At 43.5% G+C, this 18,652-nt stretch overlaps 1 protein-coding gene across 1 annotated transcript in view; it reads left to right on the top strand.

Annotated features, from left to right (window-relative positions):
- The window catches only part of FUZ (fuzzy planar cell polarity protein), a 135,359-nt gene that overhangs the window by 23,372 nt on the left and 93,335 nt on the right, over positions 1-18,652 (top strand). The window contains exons 2-4 of the mRNA XM_044278167.1: positions 4,152-4,273; positions 13,422-13,506; positions 15,857-15,925. Of these exons, the coding sequence (XP_044134102.1) occupies positions 4,152-4,273; positions 13,422-13,506; positions 15,857-15,925 (276 nt within the window). The remainder of the gene's footprint in view (positions 1-4,151; positions 4,274-13,421; positions 13,507-15,856; positions 15,926-18,652) is intronic.

The following is an 18,652-nucleotide window of genomic DNA, read 5'->3' as shown; positions in this document are numbered from 1 at the left end:
AATGGCGAACTGGCCATCACTGTTCCCATGCATTTCCTATGGATTTCTCTGAGACCTGTGCAGTGCTCCATTCCCCCTGTGGTGGCGCTGCAGAGAAATAAATACCCTCTGCCAGGTTTGCTCACAGATTACAGTCGATTGCCCTGAATTCCAGCAGTGAGACGTCTTCTCATCTACTTATTATCGGGAGAACCTTTTAACTAAACTGGATTATCTAAAATGGACAGCTCTATATATGGGGACTGGCCACCAGGTTTACAAAGTGCTGATCACATATTCCAGAGGATAGGTCATCAGTATTAGGGCTCATGCACAGAACCGTGTGCCGGCCGGGCCCATGCTGCGGACCGAAAATTGCAGTCCGCAATGCACGGGCACCGACCGTGGGGCCGCTGCACGTGGTTCGCAGACCCATTCACTTGAATGGGTTCCGCGATCCGCATCCAACAGTCCACACTGCAAAAAAATAGTGCATGCACTACTTTTTTGCGGTGCGGAGGCACAGACAGAAACTCAATGGAAGCACTCCGTAGTAGTTCTGTGCCTCTGTTCCGCACCGACCTTGCGGACCCTTTCAAGTGAATAGGTTTGCATCCGTGATGCCAGAACGTCCGGGGCCCATATTTTGCGGACCCAGCCGGCATACGGCCAGGTGCATGAGCTCTTAACGTCCTGGAAAACCCTTTTAAGAATCGTGGAGAACCTGTTGTCTTCCATGTTGGGCCGTATGGCAGCACATTTCCTGTACGGACTTTGTAACACATTTTTTTTTGTCGTATTTGTACAAAGTGTGATAGAAAAAATGTCCATGTTCCTCCATCTGAAATTGGGGCATCCAGAGAGCCATCAGTACACTATGGGAGCCCTGTTACGCCCCTGTAGAACCTCCAGTTTTGGGAACATTTTAGCTCTTACACCCACTAGTTCAGCATACAGCGGGCATCTATCGGTCTAGAGGGGGATTTAACCCCTTACAGGTTTCCTTGAACAGTTACTGCATTTTCATTGTTCATATCGGATAAGGGAAAGAACAGAAGAGGACTGAGGTGACGTCGGGGCCCTACAAGTCACTCCCCTGTATTAGGATTACGTGGAGCAGATAACGGATGCCGTGAAGTGGAACTCATTTATGTTGGCTTAGCCTCCCTGATGTACTGTTTCCTTGTTCCTTATTCGCGGCAATCTACGAGGAAGGTTTCCTCAGTGCTTTAATATCAGTTGGGTGTAGACCTCATCATCATCTGGCATTTCCTCATCGCACTACAGTATGAAGATGACAGAAATGCTGGAAGATTATGGGTAGAGATGAGGCAATTTCATATTTTGATATTCGTTCACTTCGTTTGGTGGTAAAAGCAGAATTGCGTTATGGATTCTGTTATCACGGACCATAACGCAATTATTAATTCCGTTATAATAGAAGTCTATGGGCTGCAAAATGGATCCGTCCCGTTTCCATTATGCAGGGGAGTCCTCTCCTGCATAACGGAAACGGGACGGATCCGTTATGCAGGCCGTAGACTTCCATTATGGTGGAATGCCTCTAAAGGCGTGCCGTTATGCATTGCGTCATAGAATATTTTGAACGAGAACCATCGACTTGTTTTTTATATACAGGAGAAAAGAAATACACACCTTCATTTACCTGCCTGCTGCGGAATGAGGTGATTGCATGGTCACCTCTCCTGTCTGTTTTAGTGACTACAATTCTAAAACATCTATTCTTTTGACTCTGTGTTGTACCATTCCTCATCAGTTCCCAGCATTCTGCATTAATGGTGCAGTTGGGGGTGAATTAAAGAGGTCACACTAAAGCAGAGGTCACACTACATATATTTTTTTTCCAGTAGAGAAAAAAAACTCCTGTTAGCATTATTGAGAAGTATTTTTAACAGAAGAGGAGTACTTTTATTTTATTTTTCCTAGCGATAACTTTATTTTATTTTGTTGTTGATGTAGCAGCATGATGGCTTGTTGCAGGGAAAATTATATTTTTAGTGATAACAATTTAGGGTACATATAACTTATTAACTTTAATCACCTTTTTGGGGTGATAATGGGAGAAAAAGCTGTCCCGCCATTAATATTATTATTATTTTTTTTAACAATCATGTTATTGTTATTCTATGGTCAGTATCATTCTGGCAATACAAAATAGGAATAGTATGTTTTTTGTTTTTTTTACCACTTTTGCACAATAATAGCATGTCTTATTATGTCACCATAGTCCAAGAGCTAGAACAGGGTGAGATGTAGTTTTCTTTGATACTATTTTTGGGGTACATGGGACTTATTGACGAATATTTATTTTTTGGGGCGGGGCTAAATTTGAACAAAACAGTTTTGCATCTTTTATGTTGTTCGCAGGGTGGTTTAAATAGCATTTTCATCTTTATTATATGGGTTTCGGTAAACACGCTGTGATATCATATATATGTGTGCTTTTTACCACTTTTACAAAATAAAACCACTTTTTATGGAAATAATGTTTTTTTTAAGAAAGCACTATTAACCTGTAACCTTTTATTCCCACTAGGGGACATCGTTTTTATAATTCACTGATACACCATGTATACCAGTGCATTATAGCCCATCACCCTAATAGTGACAGGCAGTCTATTAGACTGTGTCTGCTGCACAATTTAAAAAACATAAAGTCATGGCAGGCCTGGTGGCCATTATTTGGCCCCTGGCTGCCATTGCTGATGGTGATAGGGAGCTCTCTACTTCTAACTGCCTAGATCCTGCAGTCACTATTGACCATGGCATCTAGGGAGTTAAAGAGGACCTTTCATGGGATTATGGGTTACAAACTACAGATGCCAGCACTTTTTTTTTTTCTAAAATACCCCTCCTTTCCGGCGCTGTGTGCCCCGCTGTTTTTGGCACCTCATATGTTAAAGTAGAGTATCGGTACAGGTAGGAGGAGATGGCTGGGTTTCTCCATGGGTGTCACCTTCTCCCTGGCTGTAGCGCAGTCCAGTCGCAGCGGAGAACGCCACAGTCAGGGAGAAAAAAACGCTCACGCTCTCCGCTGCGACTGGACTGCGCTACAGCCATGGAGAAGGAGACACCCATTGAGAAACCCTGCCGTCTCCTCCTCCCTGTACCGATACTCTAAATTTAACATATGAGGCACAAAAAACTGCAGGGGACACAGCACCGGAGCAGAGTAGTAGTTTAGAAAAATAAAATAAAGTGCTGGCATCTGTAGGGGCCGCCGCATCTGGTAAGCATACTAGTTTGTAACCCATAATCCCATGAAAGGGCCTCTTTAAACAGCCATTACAGCAGAACCCCAGCTTCAGTGAGTGCCAGGCTCCTGCTGAGATTTGAAGTGCTGCATCAACGTCTCCTATGAGTTCTGTTGAGTTCCTGCAGCCAGCGCCAGGATGGTGCAGGTGGCATGGACTATACAGGCTGCACTGATGCAAAGAAAATCTGATGTGTAGAAATACCCAAGACTTTTTTTCCGAGTAAAATTGCTTGTATAGGCTTCTGTGACGCTTGTACAGACGTTATTGCAACCTTTGCTATGCAGTGCCGTGACATTTCTATAGCCTGAGGCTAGGGACACACATTGCCTGTCCTTGCATCTGGTTTATGTGACACCTTCCCTAGACGCGAGCACCACAAGGTGAAACTGACTGGTTACGTCCACAGTGCTGTTGACATCGCTCAGCGATGGGAGCCATATTGCCAGTAGTATGGCATGTTATAGTTGAGGCTACCAATTGGCTGCAGCAGGCATGTGCCAGACACTTCTAAAGAAAGACTAGAAGACCAGCCAGAATATCATTCAATCGTTTCAGGGTTTGGTCGGTGAGATTGTGCTGCTGTTTTTATTTTTTTTTAAAGTTGGACAACCCCATTAAATGATAAAACTCTGGCTATGAACAGCGGCCACAAGGGGGAGCCCACTGCAAACATGTTTGTATGCTATAAATACATGGGCATTGAGCTCCCCTAGGGGTGGCTGCCATCAGCAGGAAACTTTCCTACTCTGATGAAAGTCGTGGGGATTTGACGAGTATGACTTTATATTCTGCAGGTCTAATTTCTCTATTGGAGGAACTTTCATTGTCCTATTTTATCTGTGCCAGAAATACAGTCTGGTGATCCATGCTGATATTTTGTTCTTTGTTTTCCAGCTGACATTTTCTGTTATTGGATCACTAAATGGCGTGCACATGTTTGCCAATAATCAGGACATTCTTTTAACATCTACATGCACTGACAACAGCAGGGTGGTGTGGAGATCCTTCCATGATAGGTAAGTGACTGTTGCGTCCTCCGCTGGTTATCATCTGTATCATTGCTGCCACTCCCCTTAAAGAGGTTTTCCCGAATGTTTTCTACTGATGACCTAACATTTGGACAGCTCATCAGTATCTGATTGGTTGGGATCTGATTCCTGGTACCCCTGCCAATCAGCTCCGGTGAGTACAGCAGCCTCTTCCTAGGCCAGTGATGTCGCGTTCATTGGTCACATTTACCTAGGTGCAGCTCAGTCTCTTTCAAGTGACTGAATGCCAAGCACAGCCACTATCCAAAGGATGGCGCTGTGCTTGGTTAGCTGCAGGGAGACACTGGCACTGGTCTCCTGAAATATCTGATCAGTGGAGGTCTGCTGACCGCTGGGACTCCCACAGCAATATGCTGAAAACCACTTTCTCTTTGATGCCCCCCTTTCCACTGCTCTGTGTACAGGAAGCAACTAGCCCTGCACCGGGTACAGAACGCGGCTAGCCCTGCACCGGGTACAGAACGCGGCTAGCCCTGCACCGGGTACAGAACGCGGCTAGCCCTGCACCGGGTACAGAACGCGGCTAGCCCTGCACCGGGTACAGAACGCGGCTAGCCCTGCACCGGGTACAGAACGCGGCTAGCCCTGCACCGTAAATCCTATATCAACTAGACCTATTATCAGGCACACCCAGAAATTTAATCTAAAGCTACAGTAAGCATTGGTGCTATAGCCAATACCAAAATTATTCACCAAAGAAATAAAAGTAAGGTATATTTCCTTTATTAAATTCTATTAAAATACAAGCAAATTAAAATTGGAGGAATCCACATGATTGTAGGAAAAGAAAGGGTTAAAACAACCAGGCTAGTAGGGGACTAACTCACATGCAGACCAGGGCAAGTTTATATGAAAATACCGGGAAAGGAGATATTACAATAGCATCATATGCAAGTGGATTATGCCTAAACGTCAAGGCACATAAAGTATGCAACGACCTCACAATAGGCAGTTTGTTCCGGTCAACAATAATGACACCGCGTGACCTGTATCACTTCAGCATACTAGATGGCACCATAAATCCTGCTATATTAGGAATACACATGGAGGCATACAAACATCGCGAGAAACAGAGTGGACACGTGATCCCCCATCCAGTGAGACGAGAACCTTGCTAGCCCCGGTCACGTGACTGTGAAGTCACATGAATACAGACCAAGTATCGCGGACACGTGACCACTAATCCTGCAAGAGCAAAAAAACACAAAGCAAAATCGCATTACCACAAAGTCACGTGACTACATCTAAAATCTCGCAGGAATAAAGAATATATCAACAAAGGAGCCTCGGAAAATCAAAAATAACAAAACAAAAATACAAAATTGGAAAAACAGATAGCCGTGCAGGTATACATAACAACATAATAATAGAGACACGAGTGAATCGACATCAAATACATACACAGTATTGCACATTATATGTATAATAGACAGATAATTGATAAATAATAATAAACGCCCTCAGACATAACAATATCAAATACATGTCCAGGATTAATAATATACGGTAGATCTTCAACCAAAAGTTTATAACTATGAATCATAATAACCTCTTATGTATATAGAGGCATTCATTACTCAATATAATTCACAATATAGTGAAGAACCATGATGATAATATTTCAGGGTACGGAGGACCTTCTCATTAAAATGCAACCCAACAAGAGTGTAAAAATGTGTAAAACATGCAGTGGATAGGGTGAAGGTGTAAAATATTACGTCAGTACAGAGATCCCTCAAGATACAATGGCCTCAGGATACAATATTTTCAACACACAATGGTCTTTTCTGACCCATCGTAAGTTGAAACCAGACAATGTCTCAGACTCAGATCCAACCAATCAAGGCCACTTCTCTGGTGACATAGCTGGATTAGTTGCTAGTTAGCAGTTGTCCCTGACTATTATATGTAAGGACTTGCTTTATCTGTCTTAGTTATCTGCTTATTTTTCTAAAATCTTCATTTTGTCTTATCTTGGATGACATTGTGGGTCTTTGGAACCGATTACTCAACTTACAATGGTTTCAACATTCAATGGTCTTCCTGGAACCAATTAATATTGTATCTTGAGGGACCACTGTATAGTAGACACAAATAATTCCTCATAACTCAGAAGGGGCAAAAATAACCCCACATATGTGAATTGGATGGTGTGAAGAGCAAAGCCAATTGGGCAAGGTCACCCTGCTCACAGGTGCCCCCACACATAACTCCCCACATCATTAATAAAAACAAAACAATTTAATACATATGCAAAAAGAGAAAGAAAAATATGACAATATTAAATCTAAAACAAAAGAGTGTAGTGAATAATAAGATTAAAGCCATATTTTAAAATATACAAGTCAATAATATAAATAAAATCCATGAGATATCCAGGGACAGGTGTAGATATTATCCATTATGGATGAAAATCAAATCTGGTATCCTTCACTCAGTATCATCCAAAAGATACAATAAGATAAGTGGAACCTAGAAAAATAATAATAAAATTTTTAAATAATAATAATAATATATTTTTTTTTATAAATTAACCACCTCCGGACCGCCTAACGCAGATGTGCGGTCCGGAGGTGGCAGCGCTGCGCAGAGTCACGCATATACGCGTCACCTCCTGCGAGACGCGAGATGACGCGAATATGCACCCGCGCATGCGCAGTTCGCGCCGGCATTTCGTTCAGGACTATTTCGTCAGCAACCTGCCAGCCAATGATCGCGGCTGGCAGGTTGCTGATTTTTAAAAAATCCAATCAGAGAGCCGAATAACAGATCATATTTGTAAATATGATCTGTTATATGGCTGCCTGCTCCTCTGCTGGTTCTTTTCGTCGGTTGGATCCAGCAGAGGAGCAGGCTTCACAGTGAGTACACCAACACTACACACTTAGCCCCAGATCACCCCCCTGAACCCCAATTAACCCTTTGATCACCCCTTTGATCGCCCCTGTCAATCACAAGTGAAAAGAAAAAAGTGATCAGTGCAAACTGTCACTTTTTTTTTTCACTGGTATTGACCGTTAGGTTTCAGTATAGTTTAGGCCCCTTGGTTAGGTAGTTTAGGGATCGGTTAGCGCCCAGCCCACCGCACCGCAGTCCGTTATTCGCTGATTAGCGTATCGCTAATCAGCATTTGTACTTTTATAGTATCTGGAAGTGATCAAAACTGATCACGGTCAGATCTATAATTGTACTAGTGTCACTTTAGTTCTCCCTCCACCCAAAACGCAGTGTTTGCCCGATCAGGCCTGATCGCTCGCCCACACGTGCGTTCGCCCACACCCGACCCACCGCAGTGACAAAAAAAAATTTTTTTTTTGATCGCTGCACATTCAATTTACACGCACTGCGGCGATAAAAAAATCTGTTTTGATATTTTTTATCAACCGCAGCGGCCTCCGGTACTTCGCTAGCCTCCCCTTTGTAAGACAGGCTTGCTTTTTTTTCTTGGGTAGTCTCAGGGAATACCCCTAAATTTAGTTGCCCACATGTCTAACAGGGGGTATTCCTCTGAAGAGGCCTACAGGCTTCTGACCCAGTCGGATGAGGAGTGGGAACCCTCATCTGATGAATCCAGCGGGTCAGAATACGAACCTGTAGAAAGCAGTGGCTCTCTGACCCAAAGTTCGGACGAGGAGGCTGAGGTCCCTGATAGCACCAGGCGTACCCGGCCCCGTGTCGCTAGACCGCAGGTTGCGCAGGATCCGCTTCAAGAGCAGCAGAGTGGGGCTGGTGCTGTCGGATTACGTGGTGAGGCATACACCAGCAGCCCAGCCCTCCCTGGACCTAGTACCAGCACTGCCGTACAACCTGGTGAAGTAGCGAGCACCAGAAGGGCAGTTGAAGCTGGTACGGTGGCACGTGCAGTAGTGACCCCGTCGCAGCCACCGCAAAGACGTGCCCGTAGAGCCCCTAGAATCCCAGAGGTGCTGGCAAACCCTGATTGGCAGTCCCCAACTTCAGCCGCACCTGTAGTTTTCCCTTTCACCGCCCAGTCTGGAGTTCGGGTTGAGACAGCTCAGATCGGTTCGGCCCTGGGATTTTTTGAGCTGTTCTTGACTGCGGAGCTTTTAGACTTAGTTGTGGCAGAAACAAATCGGTATGCCACACAATTTATAACCGCTAACCCGGGAAGCTATTATGCCCAGCCTTTCCGGTGGAAACCAGTCCAAGTTTCCGAAATTAAAACTTTTCTGGGCCTCCTCCTCAACATGGGCCTGACAAAAAAGCATGAATTGCGGTCATATTGGTCCACGAACCCGATTCATCACATGCCCATGTTCTCTGCTGCTATGTCCAGGACACGATTTGAGATCATCCTGCGTTTCCTGCACTTTAGTGACAACACCGCCTCCCGTCACAGAGGCCACCCTGCTTTTGACCGGCTCCACAAAATTCGGCCCCTCATAGACCATTTCAACCTGAAATTTGCAGATATTTATACCCCAGAGCAAAACATCTGCATAGACGAGTCCCTAATACATTTTACCGGGCGCCTTGGCTTCAAACAATACATCCCAAGCAAGCGCGCCCGGTATGGGGTCAAATTGTATAAGCTCTGTGAAAGGGCCACAGGCTATACCCACAAATTTCGTGTCTATGAGGGAAAAGATCAGACCCTGGAGCCGGTCGGTTGCCCTGACTACCTGGGGAGCAGTGGGAAGACAGTTTGGGACTTGGTGTCACCCTTATTCGGCAAGGGGTACCATCTTTATGTGGACAATTTTTACACAAGTGTGGCCCGCTTTAGGCATTTGTTTCTAGAACGGATTGGCACTTGTGGTACCGCGCGAACTAGTCGCGCGGGCTTCCCCCAACGGCTCGTTAGCACCCGTCTTGCAAGGGGGCAGAGGGCCGCACTGTGTAACGAAGAACTGCTCGCGGTGAAATGGAGAGACAAGCGTGACGTTTACATGCTCTCCTCCATTCACGCAGACACGACAATACAAATTGAGCGAGCAACCCGTGTCATTGAAAAGCCCCTCTCAGTCCACGACTATAACCTCCACATGGGAGGGGTGGACTTCAATGACCAGATGTTGTCTCCGTATTTAGTTTCCCGCAGAACCAGACGCTGGTATAAGAAGGTGTCTGTATATTTAATTCAATTGGCTCTGTACAATAGTTTTGTTCTCTACAGTAAGGCTGGGAGAACTGGATCCTTCCTCAAATTTCAGGAAGAGATCATCGAGAACCTCCTGTACCCAGGAGGTTCCGTGGCCCCATCCACCAGTGTAGTTAGCCGTCTACACGAGCGACATTTCCCCAATGTCGTTCCTGGTACCTCAACCCAACCGTCACCCCGAAAAAGATGTCGTGTCTGTAGCAGGAGTGGAATAAGGCGTGACACCCGCTATTTCTGTCCTGACTGTCCTGACCACCCTGCCCTATGCTTTGGAGAGTGTTTCCGGAAGTACCACTCACAGGTACACTATTAGCATAGGGATCATCTCACCAGGATAGGCACACAGGGCTATTAGGGCCCATTCACTCACTGCTGCTGCAAACGTCTCCTTTCACATGGGACAAAGTGCATAACGCACTTCGCCACATCTTTGGGCCATTTGCGCTTTGCACATTGACCCATGGGGAAGGAGAGGTTTGTTCTATAAAGGTAAAAAAAATAAAAAAATAAAAATAAAAACACACCAGTAAGCAAACACGTTAATGTTCAGTTCAAAAAGTTAAAGTTTATATGTTCTGTTGCAAAGTTAATAAAATTATTGCGTTGCGGCCTGGTTTTTTCTTTTTTTTTTTTTTTGTCTTTTTACCTTCCAGGTGGACCAACCGATCGACCAGCTGCAGCACCGATGTGCATTCTGACAGAAGCATTGCGCTGCTGTCAGATTACACGCAAGTCGGTGTATGCGGCGCTGCAAGACGGGAGTTTCTCCTCTGCAGTGACAGATACGTTTGCCGAGGCATACGAGCTGAGGAGGAGGCGGCGTTCCTATGCTTTGGCAAACACTTTGTATGTATATATATATATATATATATATATAAAAATAAAAAAATCCCGGCAATGATTTATTCATCCACATCGATTGATGTGAATGGAGAAATCTGGTTTGCCAGGGCATACGAGCTAAGTGGGTATGGATGTAGGGCGGAGCTCCTATGTCCTGGCAGACGCCTTTCCCCTCCATTTTTTTTTTTGGGCAGAGATTTTTTCATCCACATTGATCAATGCGAATGAAGAAATCTGTGCCGTTCATTTTTTTCTTATAGCCCAGAGGCTGAACGGAAAAAAGAAATCTCATTACCTGTATGCTCAATATAAGGAGAATAGCAGAAACTCCTAATGCTGGCCATACATGTAATGATTGCGGAGACCCTCAAATGCCAGGGCAGTACAAACACCCCACAACTGACCCCATTTTGGAAAGAAGACACCCCAAGGTATTTGCTGAGGGGCATATTGAGTCCATGAAAGATTGAAATTTTTGTCCTAAGTTAGCGGAAAGTGAGACTTTGTGAGAAAAAAAATAAATAAATCAATTTCCGCTAACTTTTGCGAAAAAAAAAAATAATTCTATGAACTTGCCAGGCCCCTCATTGGATACCTTGGGGTGTCTTCTTTCCAAAGTGGGGTCACATGTGGGGTATTTATACTGCCCTGGCTTTTTAGGGGCCCTAAAGCGTGAGAAGAAGTCTGGGATCCAAATGTCTAAAAATGCCCTCCTAAAAGGAATTTGGGCACCTTTGCGCATCTAGGCTGCAAAAAAGTGTGACACATCTGGTATCGCCGTACTCAGGAGAAGTTGGGGAATGTGTTTTGGGGTGTCATTTTACATATACCCATGCTGGGTGAGATAAATATCTTGGTCAAATGCCAACTTTGTATAAAAAAATGGGAAAAGTTGTCTTTTGCCAAGATATTTCTCTCACCCAGCATGGGTATATGTAAAATGGCACCCCAAAACACATTCCCCAACTTCTCCTGAGTACGGCGATACCAGATGTGTGACATTTTTTTGCAGGCCAAGGTGGGCAAAGGGGCACATATTCCAAAGTGCACCTTTCGGATTTTGCAGGCCATTTTTTTTACACATTTTGATTGCAAAGTACTTCTCACACATATGGGCCCCTAAATTGCCAGGGCAGTATAACTACCCCACAAATGACCCCATTTTGGAAAGAAGACACCCCAAGGTATTCTGTGAGGGGCATGGCGAGTTCCTCGAATTTTTTATTTTTTGTCGCAAGTTAGTGGAATATGAGACTTTGTAAGGAAAAAAGAGAAAAAAAAAAAAATCATCATTTTCCGCTAACTTGTGACAAAAAAAAAAAATTCTAGGAACTCGCAGTGCCCCTCACGGAATACCTTGGGGTGTCTTCTTTCCAAAATGGGGTCACTTGTGGGGTAGTTATACTGCCCTGGCAATTTAGGGGCCCAAATGTGTGAGAAGTACCTTGCAATCAAAATGTGTAAAAAATGGCCTGCAAAATCCGAAAGGTGCACTTTGGAATATGTGCCCCTTTGCCCACCTTGGCTGCAATAAAGTGTCACACATGTGGTATCGGCGTACTCAGGAGAAGTTGGGAAATGTGTTTTGGGGTGTCATTTTACATGTACCCATGCTGGGTGAGAAAAATATCTTGGTCAAATGCCAACTTTGTATAAAAAAATTGGAAAAGTTGTCTTTTGCCAAGATATTTCTCTCACCCAGCATAGGTATATGTAAAATGACACCCCAAAACACATTCCCCAACTTCTCCTGAGTACGGCGATACTAGATGTGTAACACTTTTTTGCTGCCAAGGTGGGCAAAGGGGCACATATTCCAAAGTGCACCTTTCGGATTTCACCGGTCATTTTTTACACATTTTGATTGCAAAGTTCTTCTCACACATTTGGGCCCCTAAATTGCCAGGGCAGTATAACTACCCCACAAGTGACCCCATTTTGGAAAGAAGACACCCCAAGGTATTCTGTGAGGGGCATGGTGAGTTCCTAGAATTTTTTGTTTTTTGTCGCAAGTTAGTGGAATATGAGACTTTGTAAGAAAAAAAAAAAATAAAAAATCATCATCATTTTCCGCTAACTTGTGACAAAAAATAAAAAGTTCTATGAACTCACTATGCCCATCAGCGAATACCTTAGGGTGTCTACTTTCCGAAATGGGGTCATTTGTGGGGTTTTTCTACTGTTTGGGCATTGTAGAACCTCAGGAATCATGACAGGTGCTCAGAAAATCAGAGCTGTTTCAAAAAGCGGAAATTCACATTTTTGTACCATAGTTTGTAAATGCTATAACTTTTACCCAAACCATTTATTTTTTTTGCCCAAACATTTTTTTTTAATCAAAGACATGTAGAACAATAAATTTGGCGAAAAATTTATATATGGATGTCGTTTTTTTTTGCAAAATTTTACAGCTGAAAGTGAAAAATGTCATTTTTTTGCAAAAAAATCGTTACATTTTGATTAATAACAAAAAAAGTAAAAATGTCAGCAGCAATAAAATACCACCAAATGAAAGCTCCATTAGTGAGAAGAAAAGGAGGTAAAATTCATTTGGGTGGTAAGTTGCATGACCGAGCGATAAACGATGAAAGTAGTGTAGTGCCGAAGTGTAAAAAGTGGCCTGGTCATGAAGGGGGTTTCAGCTAGCGGGGCTGAAGTGGTTAAAAGACCCTCCAAAAAACACCATATCCAGCAGCAAATGGGGGGGGGGGGGGGGGGCACCTGTTCTGTTCAAAAAAGAGGACCAAATAATAGCAGGGAAAAATTCACCTCAACTTCACCCATCTTTAGTTAGTTAATTTCCACGGGGACCACAGGGAATTGTAGTCAAACAAGGAGATATTCCCATCAAAGAAATGGGGCAAAACAATTGTATTTACTAAGACCCCTAGGGGATAGCGTACTGAGTTTATGAATGTATCGGGTTTCTTTCTGTGCTAACCATCGTTTCCAATCACCTCAGATGGTCTGATAAACCCGATCAATACCCCTCACCCTAAGGAGATCACCATTACTGTCATGTTTGAGTCTAAAGTGTTTCGGTAAAGACTTGAGACTCCAAATAAAGTAGACACACACAGGGCAGGCAAGAAACAATTTCTTCTTAGGTTTTGCATCAATTTGTGTGTGTTTTTTCTTCTTCTTTTTTAGCATCAACCTAATTGTGATGTCCTGTGAAAACACGGCCAGCGACTTCTCATTGAACAGGCTACTGGAGAATGTCTTCAGCGCCATGGTATGTATGGCATCAGTAGCCATTTTGACATTTAGCGCGTGCTTCATAGTTCTTGCTGGGGGTGCTTGGAATACATCATTACTGTGCTGACGGATATCCCACCACTCACCACGTCACAGGTTACACTGCAGCTCCGCTAGGTCAGGACTGATTTGGAGCTTCTGGATGTAAACGTGCATGTTACATACACTGACATCAATGATTGATCAGTGATTTTGAAAACTGGGAGGGATTGAAATATAAAGTATATAAGTTGCAGTGATCAAAGGGGTTGTCCCACCTTGGCTGTCCATATGTGCCGTAAGGCCATATAGATGTCGTAGAAAGTCTTCGCTCTCTTGAAAGTTTTATCAAGACAGGGCAGAGCATTAGAACACTGCATTGTTCTGTCCCTCGGTTATTCCTCCTGCAAATGTATGCAGACATTGATGGCTGGGTGCTTCTGTTCTTAGGGTGTAAGTGGGAAAGAGAAATGCACATGCTTCTAAAATTACCTTTATTTATATATTATGGGTAACAGGACAAACCTGATGATAACCAAAATGTGAAAGATTAGCACTCGCCTAACAATAAAAATGTATGGAGTAGATAAGTTGACAGGGACGGTGCAGGTATTAGCGGTATCTCTGGGGTGACAGATGTAAGGAGGCAGGGTAGATACGGTACAAGATCTATCCCTATCCGACCCAAACGGTAATCTCTGCCCAGGGATGCCCCCTGATGGCTGTACCCTATCTATCGTAGCTTCCCCTGGATATCGGTGTGCTAGGCGCTGTGGGTTTACCCATGCCACTCTATGTATCCACTGACATGGTGCGCTTCATTTTAACTCCACAAGTGACCTCAGAGAGCTAAGTAACCTTTTATCTATTGCTTTATCCCTACGATAAGTTGCGGAGGAAACGCGTTGGAGTCGCTATATTCCAGGTTATCTATATACCTGAATTTGTTAAGTAGTATATACACTTTTGGTATGTACTTATATGTAGGGTGTTGCTCAGGGTTTAGGTACGGGGACAGGGTGCCTCTACCATCAGGGGGCATCCCTGGGCAGAGATTACCGGGTCGAATAGGGATAGATCTTGTACCGTATCTACCCTGCCTCCTTACATCGGTCACCCCAGAGATACCGCTAATACCTGCACCGTCCCTCTCGACTTATCTACTCCATACATTTTTATTGTTAGACGAGTGCTAATCTTTCACATTTTGGTTATCATCAGGTTTGTCCTGTTACCCATAATATATAAATAAAGGTAATTTTTGAAGCATGTGCATTTCTCTTTCCCACTTATGCTAATTTAATTATTACATGTCTATTATCTGTAACATCTGTCATTACATTCTAATGTTCTTAGGGTGTGTCTCGCACTTTCAGCACTGATTAGACAGCATTTGTGTGTAGGAACATGCCCATTTGGCTAGGTTGTGGCCAATGTAGGGCCTGAGGGGGGTGGTGCATGACACAAGGATTTTGTCTTTAAATTCCTTTTTCATGCACTGCCTCTTCCCTACATTCAGAAATGCCTTGTTGTTCAGAAGCTGTGAAAAAAACGTAGGAGCATATTTATTAAGACCGGAGTTTTCGGCGCCGGTCTTAATAAAACCCTGCACTGGCGGTGGATCCGCCGCAGTTATGTTGAGGCGCCGGCCTCTTCATAACTTTGTCGGATCCACTGCCGCTTCTAAATGTAAGATTGCTTCCTAGCTGTCTTACACTTAGACCATTTTCTACACCTAAAACAGGAGTAGAAAATGGTAAATGAGATGGGCCTTCAGGCCCGTCCCTATCCGCACCCACGCCATGCCTACTTTTTTAGACCTGTCATGAGCTGAAAAAGTCACAACCTTTGTGCCAGAAATACGCCTAATATAGGCATATTTCTGTTTAATAAATGACCCCTTAGTGTACTGTACAGTAAAAAATATGTAATATTACTACCGCCTTAACATTCTCAGTCAATAATTTTCCACAATTCCATTGCTGTACTGTACAAGGGAACTTAACTGCTATCCAACGATACTTTTACAGTCTAATTAAAAGCCATTTGGGTACTTTAGCACTCATTTTATCAGCCTGCACTTGGCCTTGGTATCATCATTTTACTAGAATGCATCATACATCCCCCCCCACCATGTGTACTCATTTACCACCACCCTGAATACAGCAAAACGGCAGACTAGGTGGAGATGTTTGCATGTTTTCAACAGCTCCTGGGTAAGACAGCTGTAAAACCTCTAAAAAGCTTGTAAATGTGAATTATTACTCCATAAAAAATGGAAGACTTTTACACAGAGAAGAAGTTATTATTTTTGCTAGCAATAATGTATGTCCATATTGCTGCTGTAGGTTCTTGTGATTGGCTTGGACGACCTTGTCAATATAAAAAACGTGGAACGTTTGAAGAAGGACCTAAGGGTAAGTTCAATAGAATGCCCTTGTTATGAACAGCAGGGATTGGCGTAGGTTGGCCACTCAGGCCACCCTGAAAAGACGGACTGTAAAACCCTGCCCCCGGTTCCGCTTAACCACGCCCCATTCGGTTAGCTCACGCTCCTCCCACTCCACAGCCGACAGGGATTGAAAAAATGAAGGTTAAGAAATCAATTTCTGTCAGCTGCAGGTGGGGAAGGGGGGGCAGTGCTTGTGAGAGTGAGCTGTTCAAAAGGACATCCGTGTGTTGGACGGAGGAAAGGGAGTCTGAAAACCGGACTGTCCGGCCTAAAACCGGACCTCGGGCCACCCTAGGGTGGCCAGAGGTGGGCGAGATATTGATGTCTTTCAGCGATTTGATAGGGTATCTGAATACTGAACACTAGCACAACATGGCATTGGTGTTAGTATAAGCACTTTGCACCCTATCAGTCCAGCTTTCCCTGGAGGGTGACAGATAATAATGGACAGGCTAAGAAAGGAAGCAGAAGTTTTCGCGGGATATGAGGGCAGGGACTGTAAAAATATTGATTGATAGCATTCTCTGTGTAAGTGTGTACACATAGATAGCTGTCAGTCATTGATAGTTGTACACAGGGAAGGTGTTATCAGTGATAGCATTCTGTGTGTAAGTGTGTATACATAGATGTCAGTCACTGATAGTTGTACACAGGGGAGGTGTTATCAGTAATTGATAGCATTCTCTGTGTAAGTGTGTATACAGAGATAGCTGTCAGTCACTGATGGCTGTACATGGGGGAGTTATTAGTGAGTGATGGTATTCTCTGTGTAAGTGTGTATACAGAGATAGCTGTCAGTTACTGATAGCTGTACATGGGGGAGTTATCAGTGATTGATGGCATTCTCTGTGTAAGTGTGTATACATAGATAGCTGTCAATCACTGATAGTTGTACATGGGGAGGTATTATCAGTGATTGATAACATTCTCTGTGTAAGTGTGTATACAGAGATAGCTGTCAGTCATTTATAGCTGTACATGGGGTAGCAGAGGTTTTCATGTATAAACTACTAAATCCTTTCCCACAAGATTATACAAAAATCTACTCAGCTCCTTCTCCTCCATAACATGCTGTTGGCAGATTGCACTGCGTTTTGTGGTGATGGGTCCTTTTTAAAGAGGTTGTCCAGGATTTTACAATTGATGGCCTATCCTCAGTACAGGCTATCATCATCTGATCAGTGGGGGTCTACCACCCTGCACCCCGCCAATCAGCTGTTCCCACATATGTCATGAGAGATACTCTGCCCACTACACAGTGATGTTGCTTTGTGGTTTCTGTGCTCCTGCAGACCAGCCTGAACACTGCTGATCAGATTGTGATGGCCCATCCTAAGGATAGGCTATCCACTTATAAAATCCTGGACAACCCCTTTAATGGGTTAAACAAGAGGCAGCTCAGTTCTAGCATTGTGTTTCATAGCAGTTTACTACCTAGAAAGATTCAGAAACCGGTTTTACAACATACTTCGCATTGACAAATATTTTCATTGAGTCTGTTTTTCATGTGCCAAACAGGTTTCTCCATCCTGTGCTTTGCATAGAACATGTATTTTAGCTATTGTATTATTGTTGGGTGACTGATCAGGGTGCAGAGTATGGGGTGGAGAACACGTTGCCTCCCCTTCCCCTCTGTGTTTTATACGCATAGCACACTATGTACCTTGCTTTCCAGCCCGCCCTCACTGATGGAATGGCGTTTTTCCAGGTTTTTCTTTTGCTATCAGCATACTCATTGGGAAAGGGACATACATGGAAAAATACTGAAACATTTTGAATGGTTTTGCAGTGGGACAGTTTTGTATGAAGGGAAGTATTTCAACGAATGTATTGTACTTACTGTTGGCGTTCTTCTCCTTCCATTTTTTTATTAGATAATAACATGCAGGGTTGCCGGAAAAAGAAAATTCTCCATTTTTTTTCTTTCACTCCTTTGGCACACGATAAGCTGATACCATATAATGATGGCTTCAAATCAATAGCCTGTAGTCTATGGGTGGGTTCACATCACGTTTTATGCCTCCGTTTGACATATATAAGTTAGAAGAAAAAAAAAGGATACAAAAACGTGGCACACCACGTTCTTGTATCCTGTACAGTCAAGTATAAAAACTAGAGATGAGCGAATCGAAGCTGACGAAGTGGAATTCGTTTAGAATTTCAGGAAAAATGTTATTCGCAACGAATGCGAATTTTCTCGCGCTTCTTGGTAACGAATCTCATTTTTTCCTAAAATGGCGGCTACGTGTGTGAGGACATGGGGCAAGGAACTCTGGGAAGGCGGGATCACCCTAATTGACATGCCTGCATGCAGCCAATAAGCCAGTCAGCCCTTTGATGTCACAGCCCTATAAATACGGCAGCCATTTTAGATTCTGCCATTTTACTCAGATTAAAATATGAGTAACATTGCTAAAACGGAAAAGGAAGTAATAATTAAAATGCAAGAAAATAATCAAATTATTATTATTATTCGTCCAGCTGATAAGGGTGGAGGGATCGTAATATTCAATAAAGATGATTATGATAGAGAGGCGCTAAATATATTGAGTGACAGCAAAACATACAAACTACTGAAAAAAGACCCTACAGAAATGTTTAAGAAAGAACTGAAAGAACTGGTCCAAAAAGTAAGGAATGAAGGTATCCTGCATAAACGGGAAAGCTTGTATATTGATATTAAACATCCTAA

The sequence above is a fragment of the Bufo gargarizans genome, chromosome 2 (genome assembly GCF_014858855.1).
Source record: "Bufo gargarizans isolate SCDJY-AF-19 chromosome 2, ASM1485885v1, whole genome shotgun sequence".
NCBI lineage: Eukaryota > Metazoa > Chordata > Amphibia > Anura > Bufonidae > Bufo > Bufo gargarizans.
This window is presented reverse-complemented; position numbering and strand designations above follow the sequence as displayed.